The 13,257-nt window shown below is 41.0% G+C and overlaps 1 protein-coding gene across 1 annotated transcript in view; it reads right to left on the reverse strand.

Moving 5' to 3' along the window:
- Window positions 1-13,257, reverse strand: part of Rab8b (RAB8B, member RAS oncogene family) — an 84,981-nt gene that overhangs the window by 15,581 nt on the left and 56,143 nt on the right. The window contains exon 2 of the mRNA XM_008853013.2: window positions 3,096-3,156. Coding sequence (XP_008851235.1) covers window positions 3,096-3,156 — 61 coding nt within the window. The remainder of the gene's footprint in view (window positions 1-3,095; window positions 3,157-13,257) is intronic.

Here is a 13,257-nt window from a genome sequence, read left to right on the forward strand (position 1 = left end):
ATTCCAAGAAATATGGAAGTTTCTAATTACAATTACAGCAGCAATCTTATAGAGGGGGCCAAATTTCCTTGATACTGGGAAAAGTCACTACTTTTAAATCTGCCATTTATAGCCACAACTAATTCACTCCCTGTACTACTAAGACAAACTAAATTATACAATTTAATTGCAAAAAAAGAGGCACTTGTGGAGATACTTTGAAAAGCTAATGCACACTAAACTCTATCAAAAGATGACGGGCCAATGGAAATATAGTATACTAAAGCAGTAAACATCCTAGCATTATGTCTACCTGACAAAACACTTCCACACTGTGCTCACATGATGTCCAACACAGCCCAGTGTTGGGTGGGGTGATATTACCATCATCCTCACTCTGCAAAAGACCAAACAGGCTTAAAAGAGCTGTGGTCCCATGGCTGCCACTGAACAGCTCTTTTCCTCAAGTGAGACTCAAGCAACACAGATCTCAGCTGTTCTGTCCGGCACTAAGTTGAGCCTCACACCAAACTCTCATTTTATCATTCTCTTACCAACCAGCATTAAAAATGTGGGACACTTACTTTGCACTCAGCGAACAAATAAGGAGGAAAACAGAAGCCAAGTACCTTTGAGTGGATTGACAATATTTTCTTTGATTCAAACCAACTTGCAAACACGTGCACATACACACAAATAAATAAATGTAATGAGAAATTTCTTTTTAAAAAAATTGTGGGGCTGGAGAGATGGCTCAGCGGTTAAGAACACTGACTGTTCTTGCAGAAGAGCTGGGTTCAAATCCCAGCACCCACATGGCAGCTAACAACTGTCTGAAACTCCAGTTCCTGGGGATCTAACAGCTTCTTCTGTCTTCCGCAGGTATTGCATAACACGGGTGCACTTACCTACATGTAGGCAATACACGCATACACATAAAATAAAAATAATAAATAAAATATTAAAAAATAATTAATTAATTAATTTTAAAAAGGGTGAATATTGCCAGGCACAGTGATGCATGCCTTTAATCCCAGCACTCAGGAGACAGAGACAAGCAGATGTCTATGAGTTCAGGGCCAACCTGGTCTATACAAGTTTCAGGCCAGCCAGGGCTATATAGTCTCAAAAGAAAATAAATAAAAATAAAAATAAAAAATAACCCCACCCTCGGGAGGCAGAGGCAGGCAGATCTCTGTGAGCTTGAGGCCAGCCTAGTCTAAATAGTTCTACTCAAAGTTAGCCTGGTCTACATAATGAGTTCCAAGCCAGTTGGCGCTATGGAAGACCCTGTCTAAAATAAAATAAAATAAAAAATAAATTATCAATTTTTTTTTTTAGTAGAAGCATTTTAGTACAACAGCATTGACATAGTCAATAACAGTTTCCAGAGCAAAGATGCACATCTCTTTCAAAATTGGCTTTAATTTTTAGGTTCACAGTGTTGAATTAATAGTCATACATTATTGTACTCAGTATAAACCCTGTAAGACATAAAATTGAATGAGGTTTTAACCTTTAAAAAAGATCTCCATTTCATTTTAAAATATACCGTATCATCTAGAAAAACTCATTTTTGATGCAAATAACACTTAGATGTTTACACCTGTGTCTCTAATTTCTATATATCTGATTATTACTAGTCACAGTCAGCTACTTTCTGAGATCCTTGGCACCTGAGCATGGCTATAAATTCATCAGGCCAGCTGGGGCTACAGGAGACCCTGCCTAAAATAAAATAAAAAAATATTTTTTAAAAGAAAAAAAAATGGTGACTGTGTTTCTCTGAGTTCTATGATGAAACTCTAGAAGGAGGGTATGAAAATAATAGGTGACTACTTACTGCTCACAACTGACATTAATAGTTTATAAAGCAGTCTTGTGGGACTCTGTCCTCAACCTATGGGATCTGATGCTATCTCCAGACAGATAATGCTAGAATTGAGTTAAATTATAAAACACCCAGCCGGGCATGGTGGTTGCATGCCTTTAGTTCCAGCACTTGGGAGGCAGAGGCAGGTGGACTTCTGTGAGTTCCAGGCCAGCTGGGACATTTTTTGGTCTCAAAAATAGAAAAAAACAAAAAACAAAAAACCACCACCCATGCGGTAACCTTTGGAGAACTGCTTGGGGTAGATGGGAACCCCATACGTTTGATGTCAGAAGTATTTAAAAAAAATTTATTTTTAATTCACAGTAACCTGAATTACTTATTTTCTTCCTTATTTCTCAGTTAATAGGCTTCATTTTTCCATTTAATAAATTATAAAATATCAGAGTTATAGGGGACCTCCAATGTCATCAATACAACTAATTTACAGGTGAGAAAAAGTGGCACCTGAGAAAAAGTCATAGTTTGGAGAAGTGTCCTCCAAAGACCCATGTGTTAAAGATTTGAGCTTTAGGGTGGCAATACAGGTAAGGGGACTCTTTGGGGCACTGGGCTTAACAGGAAGTTCTTAGGTCACTGGAAGCATGCTCTTCAAGGGGATTGTAGGACCTGCACCCCTTTCCTTTCTTGCTCACTTCCCAGCTCATGAAGCAAGCAGTTGCTCTATTCTCCACCACTGCCGCCATTCAGCACCTTCCTCAGAGGCTCAAACTGATGAGTCCAGTCAATCTTGGACTACAACTGTGAGTCAAAGCAAACCATTTTTCTTTGTAAATTAGTTATCTCAGGTATTTTGTCTTAGTGATGAACAGAAGGCAAGCAATTTGCCCAAAGACCTCTGTAGACGTACTACTGCTGGAACCCAGGTCTGACTTTCTGCTCATGGTCTCTGCCACTTGAGTCATTTGCCTTATCTGATTCAGAGTTGCAACTGTGTTGAAGTAATTTATACTTTTGAGAATTTGTTTCCCCTTGTACAATTTTGGCACTTCTAAAAATAGGCTTCTGGATCTCTTCTGGATCCAGGAGTTACTGGTATTCTCATGTTCCTACCCTTACTGCAGAAGCCATAGAAAGATGGTCAGTACTTATTCACTTCCCCTTAGTTTTTATAAAGAAAAGAGGTTTGAGTGATTATGTCTCTAATATCACAATTCACATTTTAAATTTCCATTTTCAATTCCCAATTAAAGTAGAAATTCATTTATTTTTGTTCTTTACTTACCATATTTGAAGTTTAATTTTCTTTCCATCAAGTTCTATCGTTCTGATTTTAAAATCAATTCCTGCCAGAAAAAAAAAAAGAAGGATATGCTAAGTTCCCTCACATTTAATCCAAATCTTATTAGGGGGGAGAACAAAGATTTCTATTGAAAAAAGCTCTCCAACGCACTGGGAAATGTGAGCACACAGAGGGTGTGAATGGTATGCTTCCTCTGAATACCAGGCTGGAGAAAGGAATGCTAATTACTCTGCAAAGAATTCCCACACATGTTATATGCTGCGGATTATATGCCTTATTATTTTGACACAAATGGACCACATCCTGCATCTTACAAAATTACATAATTCAGAGAGAAGGACTGAGAACACGCCATATTTTCAACTTCCTGAAATGCATATAAATAATGTTTTTCAGTCCTCATTTCCCCCAATCCTTCCCTAAGAAGGCCCTGGGGCCTCTCTGTAAAATGCCTTTCTATCTTTTTTCATTTGTTTTGTCAGAGCCTCCAACTAAAGAAAAAAGAAAATGAAGCCCTGCCTATTTGATGGTAGGGAGGAAAAGCTTGCATTTTATTTTATAGAGTTAGCAAGGACTTTGTACACATTTTAATAAATGTTCCCTACAGATTACTACTTGAAATTAAAATAGCTAGAATGGGTTTTAGCCCTGGGTGTACTTCAGAACTTCAGACAGAACTTTAAGAAAACTCTCTTGACTAGGCCTGCCTCCTTCCCAATTTTCTGAGATTCTGACTTGGCTGGTCAGTGACAATTTTCAAAGTGATTCCCCAAGTGATTTTAACCTGAAGTCAAAGCCCAACAGGGCCTGAAGTATGGTGCATGAACGTCATTTGGGGATCTGGCCCCTCAAAAGTTCAACCTCCCCTCACCTATCTCCAACCAATGGCAGCTCAAAACTTAATATTTCTACTTCAAAGGATCACAAAGCCTTTGACCTATCAGTATGCCGTACCATGTATCAGGAATAAGGCTTTTTTAAAGACAGGGTCTTATAGCTCAGGCTAGCCTCAAACTTGCTATATAGCTGAGGATGACCTTGAATTTCTGATCCTCTTGGCTCTCTATTTTTCAAGTTCGAGGATTACATGTGTGCATCACCACTCCCAGCTTATGCAGTGCTGGGGAACCCAGGACTTCATAAAAGCTAGGCCAGCACTGTACCAAACAAGCTGTATTCCAGCCCCAGGAAAGGCTTCTGAGGGGACAAGTGGTGACTGCAACTGGGCTGCCGATTTACGAAATCTTTATCATCTGGCTTCAACTGTACTACTCTCTCTCTCTCTCTCTCTCTCTCTCTCTCTCTCTCTCTCTCTCTCTCACACACACTGAACTGCAAGAGATTCCAAGATTTCAAGAACAGAATATCTACATTGTTGTGTCCTGTAAATTGTCTTGGATATTAACTGCAGCTATTTGGCACGTGGAGGGCATTCTGTGGTCAGGTTTCTATGATCTGTCTTTACACGGAGATAGACAACACCCAAAAAGTCTGCTTCTCAGCTTTTGGTAATGCATATGCTTACACCAACTGGACTCCCCTTTTATTCTCTGTGTAATATTTTTCCCTAAGCAAGCCTTCTTAGGCATTCTGAATTTGGAAACACAAAAATCATATCCAAGCTGTTCTAACAAACTAGTTTTCTAATCATTCTTTTCCCTCATGAGAAGCCCTGGACTGTTAGTAAATACAATCTGATACCCAGTCTTCCCAGGTTGCATGGCTCATATTTCTTCCTCTAAGGTCCCTCCCTGGAATTGCAGAGGCACTTTAGTGGTGTGAGCAAAACTTACTAAGCTAGCATCCCACAGAACACATTGCTGTCCTCACTCATTTCAGACATAGATACTAATTTTGATTGTGACATTTTTTTAATACCTCCAAGTCCAGCATAACAAAGACCCTTTAGAAATCCTCTTCTAGGACTGGCAAGATGGATCAATCAGTAAAAGCACTTGCCAACCTGAGTTCAAAATCCCAGAGCCCACAGTGAAAGGGGAGAACTAATTCCTGAAAGTTGTCCTCTGCTTTGTGGCACCTGTGGGCCCAGACTCACAACATGCATCACATATATCTACCCCCATCTCCCTTACATACACACACACACACCACCACCACTAGCACCACCAAAATCCTGGAGACCCCCACCCACCACCACCACCACTACCACCACCACCACCACCACCACTCCCACCCCTAAAACAAAACAAAACAAAACAAAACAAAACAAAACAAAACAAAAACTAACCTTTTCTACCATTTATCTCTTTTGGCTCCCACATCAAGAACAATGCCTGATACTCAGAAGGCAATCAATAAATATTTCTTGAAATTAACATTTTAAAAAATTCATGACTTTCCAGAAGCACAGAAAAAGAAAGAACAGGAGGTATCAGGAGCTGGAGGGAGAGGCAAAAGAGGGAACGGTAGGTGTTCTAGTTTGTTTCTCCATTGCTGTGACAAAACACTCTTGACAAATACCAACTTGAGGAGGAAAGGATTTATTTTATCTTACATCTCCCAGGTCACAGTACATCACTGAGGAAGCCCAAGGTTCCCAACTCAGGGCAGGAACCTGGAGGCAGGAGCTGAAGCACAGGTCACGGAGGAATGCTGCTTACTGACTTGCTCCCCTGGTCCATGTTCAGCCTGTTTTCTTATGCAACACAGAACAACCTGCCCAGGGGTGGCCTTCCACATCACTCAACAATCAACAAGATACCCCACAGATATGGCCACAGGCCACATCAATAGAGGAAATTCCCCAACTGAGGCTCCCTCTACCCAGGTGTGTCAACAGCTAAAGCTATCCAGCATAGTTGGTTAATAAGTAGAGTTTCCGATTTGAAAGTTCTGGAGATCAGTTGTACAAAATCATGAATCTATTTAATGCCGATGAACTAACTGTATGCTTAAAAATGGAAAGATGGGCCAATTTATGAAATATGTTTTTACCATGTTAAATCAAACTAAATTTGTCTTGAGGAAGCCTCTGCACTCAGATGCTCTAGTCTATGAGGAAATACAGCCTAACTCAGTATTGCACACACTGAAGAGCTTTAGCCAAACCAGGTCGAAAATAGGTAAATGCCAAGTTTTAGCCAAGTGGGCCATTGTTGTACCTCACTTCTGTTTTCTGCACCTTGCTTCCCCTTTTCTGTTTGTAAATGTTATCCAGCCACATGGCAGGCCTAGAGTTTCCCTTCTTTCTTCCCGTCTCCTTCCCTGCCCTTCTGTCCCCTCCTCTCTCCTCCCCTCCCCCCCTTCTTTCTTATTATTTTATAGGGGTGAAAGGTACACATGTGCCACAGTACAAGTGTGGAAGTCAGGGGACAACGTTCAGGAGTCGATTCTCTACTTTTACTGTAGGTTCTAGGCATTGAACTCAGGTGCTCAGGTTTGCCCTAAACTCATTTTTACCACTGAGTTATCTCACTGGCCCTAAAGTTTTTCTTTGAACAAAACCACAGTAAGGGAAGAAGAAAAAAAAAAAAGGCTGACTTTGAAAATGTTCATTGTATACCTGAAAAAAACATAATTAAAATACATTTCACCATTTAATAATTTGTTCATGTTTTAAACAAAAGATGCTGTATATCAAAATGCCTGTTCCTGCAAACGCTCTTCTTATTCTTGTTTTTAAGATGGTGCCTGCAGTTCTTTCCAGGTTGACTTTGCCTGCAGTCAAGAATCAAGGGCAAGTTTACCACCATCATTCAGCAAAGCTAGGCTGATATTCTCTTAAAGTTATTTATTCTAATTCATTTAAACTATTTCAGGAAATGTCTACTGACCTAATCTTTTGTTGTTACAAGAATTATCTTTCTATTATTTAAGGAAGTTCTAAAAGATGGTGATACTTCACCATCTTTCTACTATCTCAGAAGTTTTCAGTGTTTCTAAGAGTTGTGAACAGTGGTTTAGATTGGTTTATGTTGCAGTCAAGAGCCAGTTGATACATAGTTACTGTAGATCACAGCTGAATCAGCTAACATGAGAAAAAAGCAACCAGAACCTTTTACTAAAAGTGCAAGATATTAATATTACTAAAAAGTACTGAATTGGGAGGTCAAAGACCTGGACAGGAGGTTAGATTCTGTCACTAACAATGTTTAGGCAGGCTGCTTAATTGCTCTGTATCTCTGTATCCTCAATCATTTAAAAGACTAGGAGGGGGCTGGAGAGATGGCTCAGAGATTAAGAGTGCATATTGCTCATGTAGAGGACCTCAGTGTAGTTCCCAGCACCCATGCTGAGAGGCTCACAACCACCTGTAACTCCAGTCCCAGAGAATCCAATGCCCTCCTCTGTACTCCAAGGGCACCTGCATATATCTACACACACATATACACACAATTTTTTTTTAAAAAAAAAATCTCTTTAAAAAGGCTAGGAGGGAGAGGCTGGAGAATTCATTTAGTCAGCAAAATGCTAGTTTTGGCAGTATGAAGACCTGATTTTTATCTCCAGAACACACGCTGGAGAAAAAAAGAAGTCTCTGTGGCTTGTACTTGTAATCCCAATCCCAACACTTGGGACTCAGAGGCAGGCAGATCCCTGGGATTCACTGGCCAGACAGCCTAGCCTTACTTAATGAGTTCCAGGCCAGTGAGAGACCCCATCTCAAAAAACTTCTGGCCTACACACACACACACACACACACACAGTTATAATGATGAGAAATCTTCTTGAAAGAAATCCTTCTTGGAGGCTGGGGAGATGGCACAGCGGTTAAGAGCACTGACTGCTCTTGCAGAGGACCTGGGTTCGATTCCCAGCACCCACATGGCAGCTATGAACCATCCTTAACTCCAGTTCCAGGGGAATCCGAAGCACTCTTCTGACCTCTGCGGCACTGCATGACGCGGGTGCACTCACACACATGCAGGCAATACACTCGTACACATAAAATAAAGATAATAAAATATTTAAAAAAAAAGAAATCCTTCTAATTAGCTTGACAATACTAACGCTGGAAGTATACAGTGGCTCAACATTCACTTTAACACTTAAAAGATAATTTTCTAAGACTATTCCAGGGGCCAAAAGAATAATTAGCAATAAAATTACATCAATTAGGATGCCTTCAATTGCAAGTAACAGAAACATCAAGTAAAACTAGCTCACGGTAATCTGTTGATTCAGCTAGTAAACCCAACAGTGAGCTGAGGGTCAGAAATGGCTCAGTCTAGTACTTCCAGCTCATTTTTCTGCATCTCCTTTGGCTCTGTCCTTCTGGGAGGATCAATTTTATCCTCTGACTGATACCAGTTCCCAACAACAAAAGCAAGACTGAGGAGAAAACAGATCATCTTCCTATGCCTCTCCCTAAAAAAGAACTTTTCCCTGAGGTTTCCAATGACTTTTCTTGTGTGACTCTTTTCTTTTTCCTCCTTTTTCTCTTTCCATTCTTCCCTCCCTCCCTCCCACTCCTTTTCCCTCTCCCTCTCTCCTCCCTCCTTTCCTCCTTCTTTTCCTTTCTCTTCCTCCCTCTTTTTTGTGCATATGTGTTCATGGAGGGGGGTGGGTGTACATGCATGTGTGTAGGCATGCATGTGGAGACCAGAGGACAACCAAAAGTGCCATCCCTCAGGCATTGTTCATTTTTTTTTAATCTGCTTATTTATTTATTTATTTATTTATTTATTTATTTATTTATTTATTTATTGGGGTGAACCCATGTGCCATAGTGCATGTGGAAGTCATAGGACAACTTTTGGAATCTGTTCTCTCCTCCTACCCTGTGAGTCCCAGGGAGCAAACTCAAGGCTTTACACTAAACGCCTCTACCCACTAGGCCATCTCACTGGCCCCCTTTATAAGACAAGGTCTCTTATTAGCCTGGAACTCTCTAAGGCCAGGTGGCAGGTCAGTAAGCCTCAACGTTCCAACTGTCTCTACCTCCTCAACAGTGAGATTGCAAATGTGTGCTGCCACACCTAGCATTTTTCTTAACATGGGTTCTAGGAATCGAAACCGAGTCCTTGTGCTTGGCACTTTACCAACTAAGCTCTCTCCAGCACTTCATGTCTCATTTCTGGAGGGCTTGTCATAGGAATGTCATATTCTGATGGGCTAAGGCCAAATTCCTAAAGCAACCACTGCTGTGGGACTTACCAAGATTGGATTAATCTAAATTCATCCCAAGATTCAGGTTAACTAAGGCCCATCTTTGGAGACGGGTTACTTTCCTAGTCCACAAGGTTACTAAAAATAGTTGAAAGAGTGGAAAGTCTGTTGGCATCAATCATAATGTCCTTTTTTTATACTTTTGATAGTGACCAGTATCACTATCCCATCATAAGCATCACTCTGTTTTACTGATCACCTGTAGTAGTTCTCTGATGGTAACCACCTAGTATTTAATCAACAATCAGAAGAAGGTGGGAGAGAGGACTATGAGCAATCCAAGTGGCTACCAAATCCTCTGATAAACTGTGATGGTTACAGCTAGGACCACCCTCAAGTCCACCTTATTCCCAACCCAAATGATTTAGAAGCTGATGAGAAGGGGGGCTGCCGCACTGTCCCACCCACACCCATAGCTCATCCTGGCAGTGTAGGAGCAACTTTTTCCAATTCAAAAGGACTGTTACAGGCTTGAAAAGCATAGCTTTCTGAAGGCATTTTATTTAGGGTCAAAAAGCCCTTCCTATTTAAATAGACTTTTTAAAGAACATCATTTTTGGCTGTGTATAATACAACAATTTATGTTCAAAATGACAGCCTTGTGTCACCCTGACTCATGAGCACTCCATGACCCACCCACAGGCTGCAGAAGGCCCACCCAATTGGCAACCCAAATCACCATCTACCTCAGGAGATGAGATTCTGCAGCTGGCTCCAGACTGTTCAAATATAGCCAATAGGAAGGTTTTCTTTTTCTCTTTCTTTCTTTCTTTTTAAATGATTTTAAAACAGATTTTGCTTCCCTATTAATACTTATCTACTCAATAAAACAAAAAACCTAAATTGTAAGAAAACATTCCCAAGAGACTCAAGATCACTTTCATTTTGGCTTTAAATACACATGCACATACACTTGCAATAGACTTTTTTCTGAATAGAGTTTTATGCTAAGTGGTTCCCCACCCCCAAAAAGTAATTTACTCTAAGAAGGCAAGAAAGGAAATATAAACGATTACAGACCTGGAAAGAACCTTTGAGATTATTCTTACCTTTGTGGCTAAGAAAACAGTCCCAGATATAGGAATTTACCCAGATTCATAAAGACCAACACAAAAGGAGGTTAAAAAAAACCAAATTTTAGCATTTAAAAATCACGACTTCCAGAGAGACATGAACAAGAATGTCTAGCTCTGTAAAGGCCATAGGAAAACACTGGCAACACTGAAAAGCCCACCAGCAGGAGAGTATCTTGGTAGGCTAGAGAGTGAATTCTCTGGGGCACTGAACAGACTCATACAAATCAACACGGCAGTGCAAGGAAGCACTCACCTCCCTCTGCTGACCTTTCCCCTTCCTGATCCTTTGTATCCAGACCAACCCAGCTCCTCAGTGCAGTCCCCAGTGAATCTAAAATAACATAATGTTAAGTGAAAAACAAATAAGTTGCAGAAATATTGTCAAATCATTATCAGAAAATAGTTAAATGCCAAAAAGAGACTGTACCATTTGCACATATATCCATCTATAAAGCAGTATAATTTATACATACATCTATGAAAAGTTAAAGCATAAAACACGAATGATTAGTAACAAATTATGGATGACTTTCAGATTCCCTGAAGCAAAAATTACAGGTTGCTGTTTGTGAGCCACCCATGTGGATTCTGAGAATTGAACTCAGGTCCTGGAAGAGCAGTAAGTGTTCTTAAGTGCTAAGCCATCTCTCCAGCCCCAAAGGATAACTGCTACTTCTGGAAAGAAACTAAAGAAGTAGGAGTCATAGGGGACTTTGATTTTATTATAACATTATTTTTCTTTGCTTTTTTCTTTTTTTGGTCTTTTTTGAGACAGGATCTCCCTGTAGCCCCAGCTGGCCTGGAACTCACTATGTAGACCAGGCTGGCCTTGAACCCACAGAGATCTGCCTGACTCTGCCTCCTGAGTGCTGGGATTAAAGGCGTGCACCACCACGCCCAGCCTTCTTTGCTTTATAAAATTTTTTTTAATAACCACATGATTAGGAGAAACATTCCTTTATAGCATTAACATATTCAATAACAATTTCCAGAACAAAGATACATCTCTTTCAAAAGGGGCTATAAAATTTTAGGTTCACAGTTGAATTAATACAGTTATACAATATTAAACTTGGTATATAAGCCCTGTAAGACATAAAATTGAATGAGTTTTTAATCTTCAAAAAAGACTTCCATTTACCCTCCCACCTCCCCCGCCTGTCTCTCCTCCTAGCCTCGAACCTGTCCCATTCCTTGTCTTCGTGCCCCAGACACCTCCAGAACCATCACTGCTTCCTGATCCTTTGCATCTAGACCAACCTAGTGCCTTCTTGGGTCCCCAGGAGCACTGCTTCTGGGCCTGGCCCCACCCTCACCTCCCTCTGCATCCCTGGGCCTGAACAACCCAACCCACAGGCCTCTCTCCAACCCTCAGGCTTCTCTCTCCAGGGTAAGCCCATCACGCCCTAGGTGCCTTGACTCCCCCAGCCTCATTCACCCTCCCAACTCCCCCGCCAGTCTCTCCTCCTAGCCTGGGACCTGCCCATTCCTTGTCTTGGCGCCCCAGACACATGGGGAACCACCACTGCTTCCTGATCCTTTGCATCCAGACCAACCCAGTTCCTTCTCATGGTCCCCAGGAGGACTCTGAGCCTGGTCCCACCCTCACCTCCCTCTGCTTCCTTGCACTGCTGCACAACCCACCAGCCTCGTTCCTGGACCCCTGGGCTGACCTTTCCCTTTCCTGATCCTTTGTATCCAGACCAACCCAGCTCCTCAGGAGCCCTTGAGGCCACTTCCCATCCCCATCTGCCTTTGCATCTCTGGCTGGCACAGGCACCAGCTGCCCTAGACCAGCATCTTTCCAAGGTCCTGCTCCCAGTCCAGTCCAACCCCCAAATTCCTGAGGCCAAAGTCTTTCCTGGAGGGATCCAGACCTTAGGAGAAAGCCTGAGATGAGAGCATCTGATCCTATCTGACTTGGGCCTCTGTGGGAACTCGTGAAGACAAAAGCAATCTGGTCACTCCAATATAAAATCAAAAGAGAGAACTGAAAGCTTTAGATAGGAATAAAGTTCTAAATGAATTCAGAAGAGGTAGAAATATTGAAGAATACTCAGGCCAAAATGAAGAAGGAAGTGAAACACTCCATAAGCCAATTAGAAACAACAGGAGAAAGCCTCACCAACAGGATGAACGAAATGGAAAACAGAGTATCAAGAATGGAAGATAAAGTGCACAAACTAGATCACTCAGGCAAAGATTATGAGAAATTTAAGAAATCACAAGAATGGAATATGCAGGAATTGTGTGACACCATAAAAAGGCCAAACTTATGAATCATAGGCATACAGGAAGGAGAAGAATCCCAAGATACTGGCATGGAAGAAAATTTCCCAAAAGTAAAGAAAGACATGCCCATATAAATACAAGAAGCATATAGAACAACAAACAGACAGGAAAAGACAGGACCAGAAAAGAAACTCTCCACGGCACATCATAGTAGAAACACTACACATACAAAACAAAGAGACAATACTGAAAGCTGCAGAAGAGAAACAACAAGTCACATATAAAGGAAAACCCATCAGGATTACAGCTGACTTTTCAGTGCAAACTATGAAATCCAGAAGAGTCTGGACAAAAGTATTCCCAGTTTTAAATGACCATAGATGCTAACCCAGATTACTATACCCAGCCAAAGTGTCTATTACAGTCGGAGAGGAAAGAAAAATCTTCCATGACATATATAGGCTGAAGGAATTCATGTCCACAAAAAGAGCACTTCAGAGAGTTCTGGAAACAATACAAAGAGCTGAAGAAAGGACAGACTATACCCAAGGGGTTGTGGAAAGAAATTCAATGAAAGTATAACTGTAGAAAAGTACAGCTATATCAAGAATGTAAACAGAAATAAAAATGACAGGATTCAATACTCATCTTTCATTAATAACTTGAAATATTAACGGACTGAACTCCCCAGTCAAAAGACACAGGCT

This window comes from Nannospalax galili, unplaced genomic scaffold (assembly GCF_000622305.1).
Source record: "Nannospalax galili isolate Female #2095 unplaced genomic scaffold, S.galili_v1.0 scaffold407, whole genome shotgun sequence".
NCBI lineage: Eukaryota > Metazoa > Chordata > Mammalia > Rodentia > Spalacidae > Nannospalax > Nannospalax galili.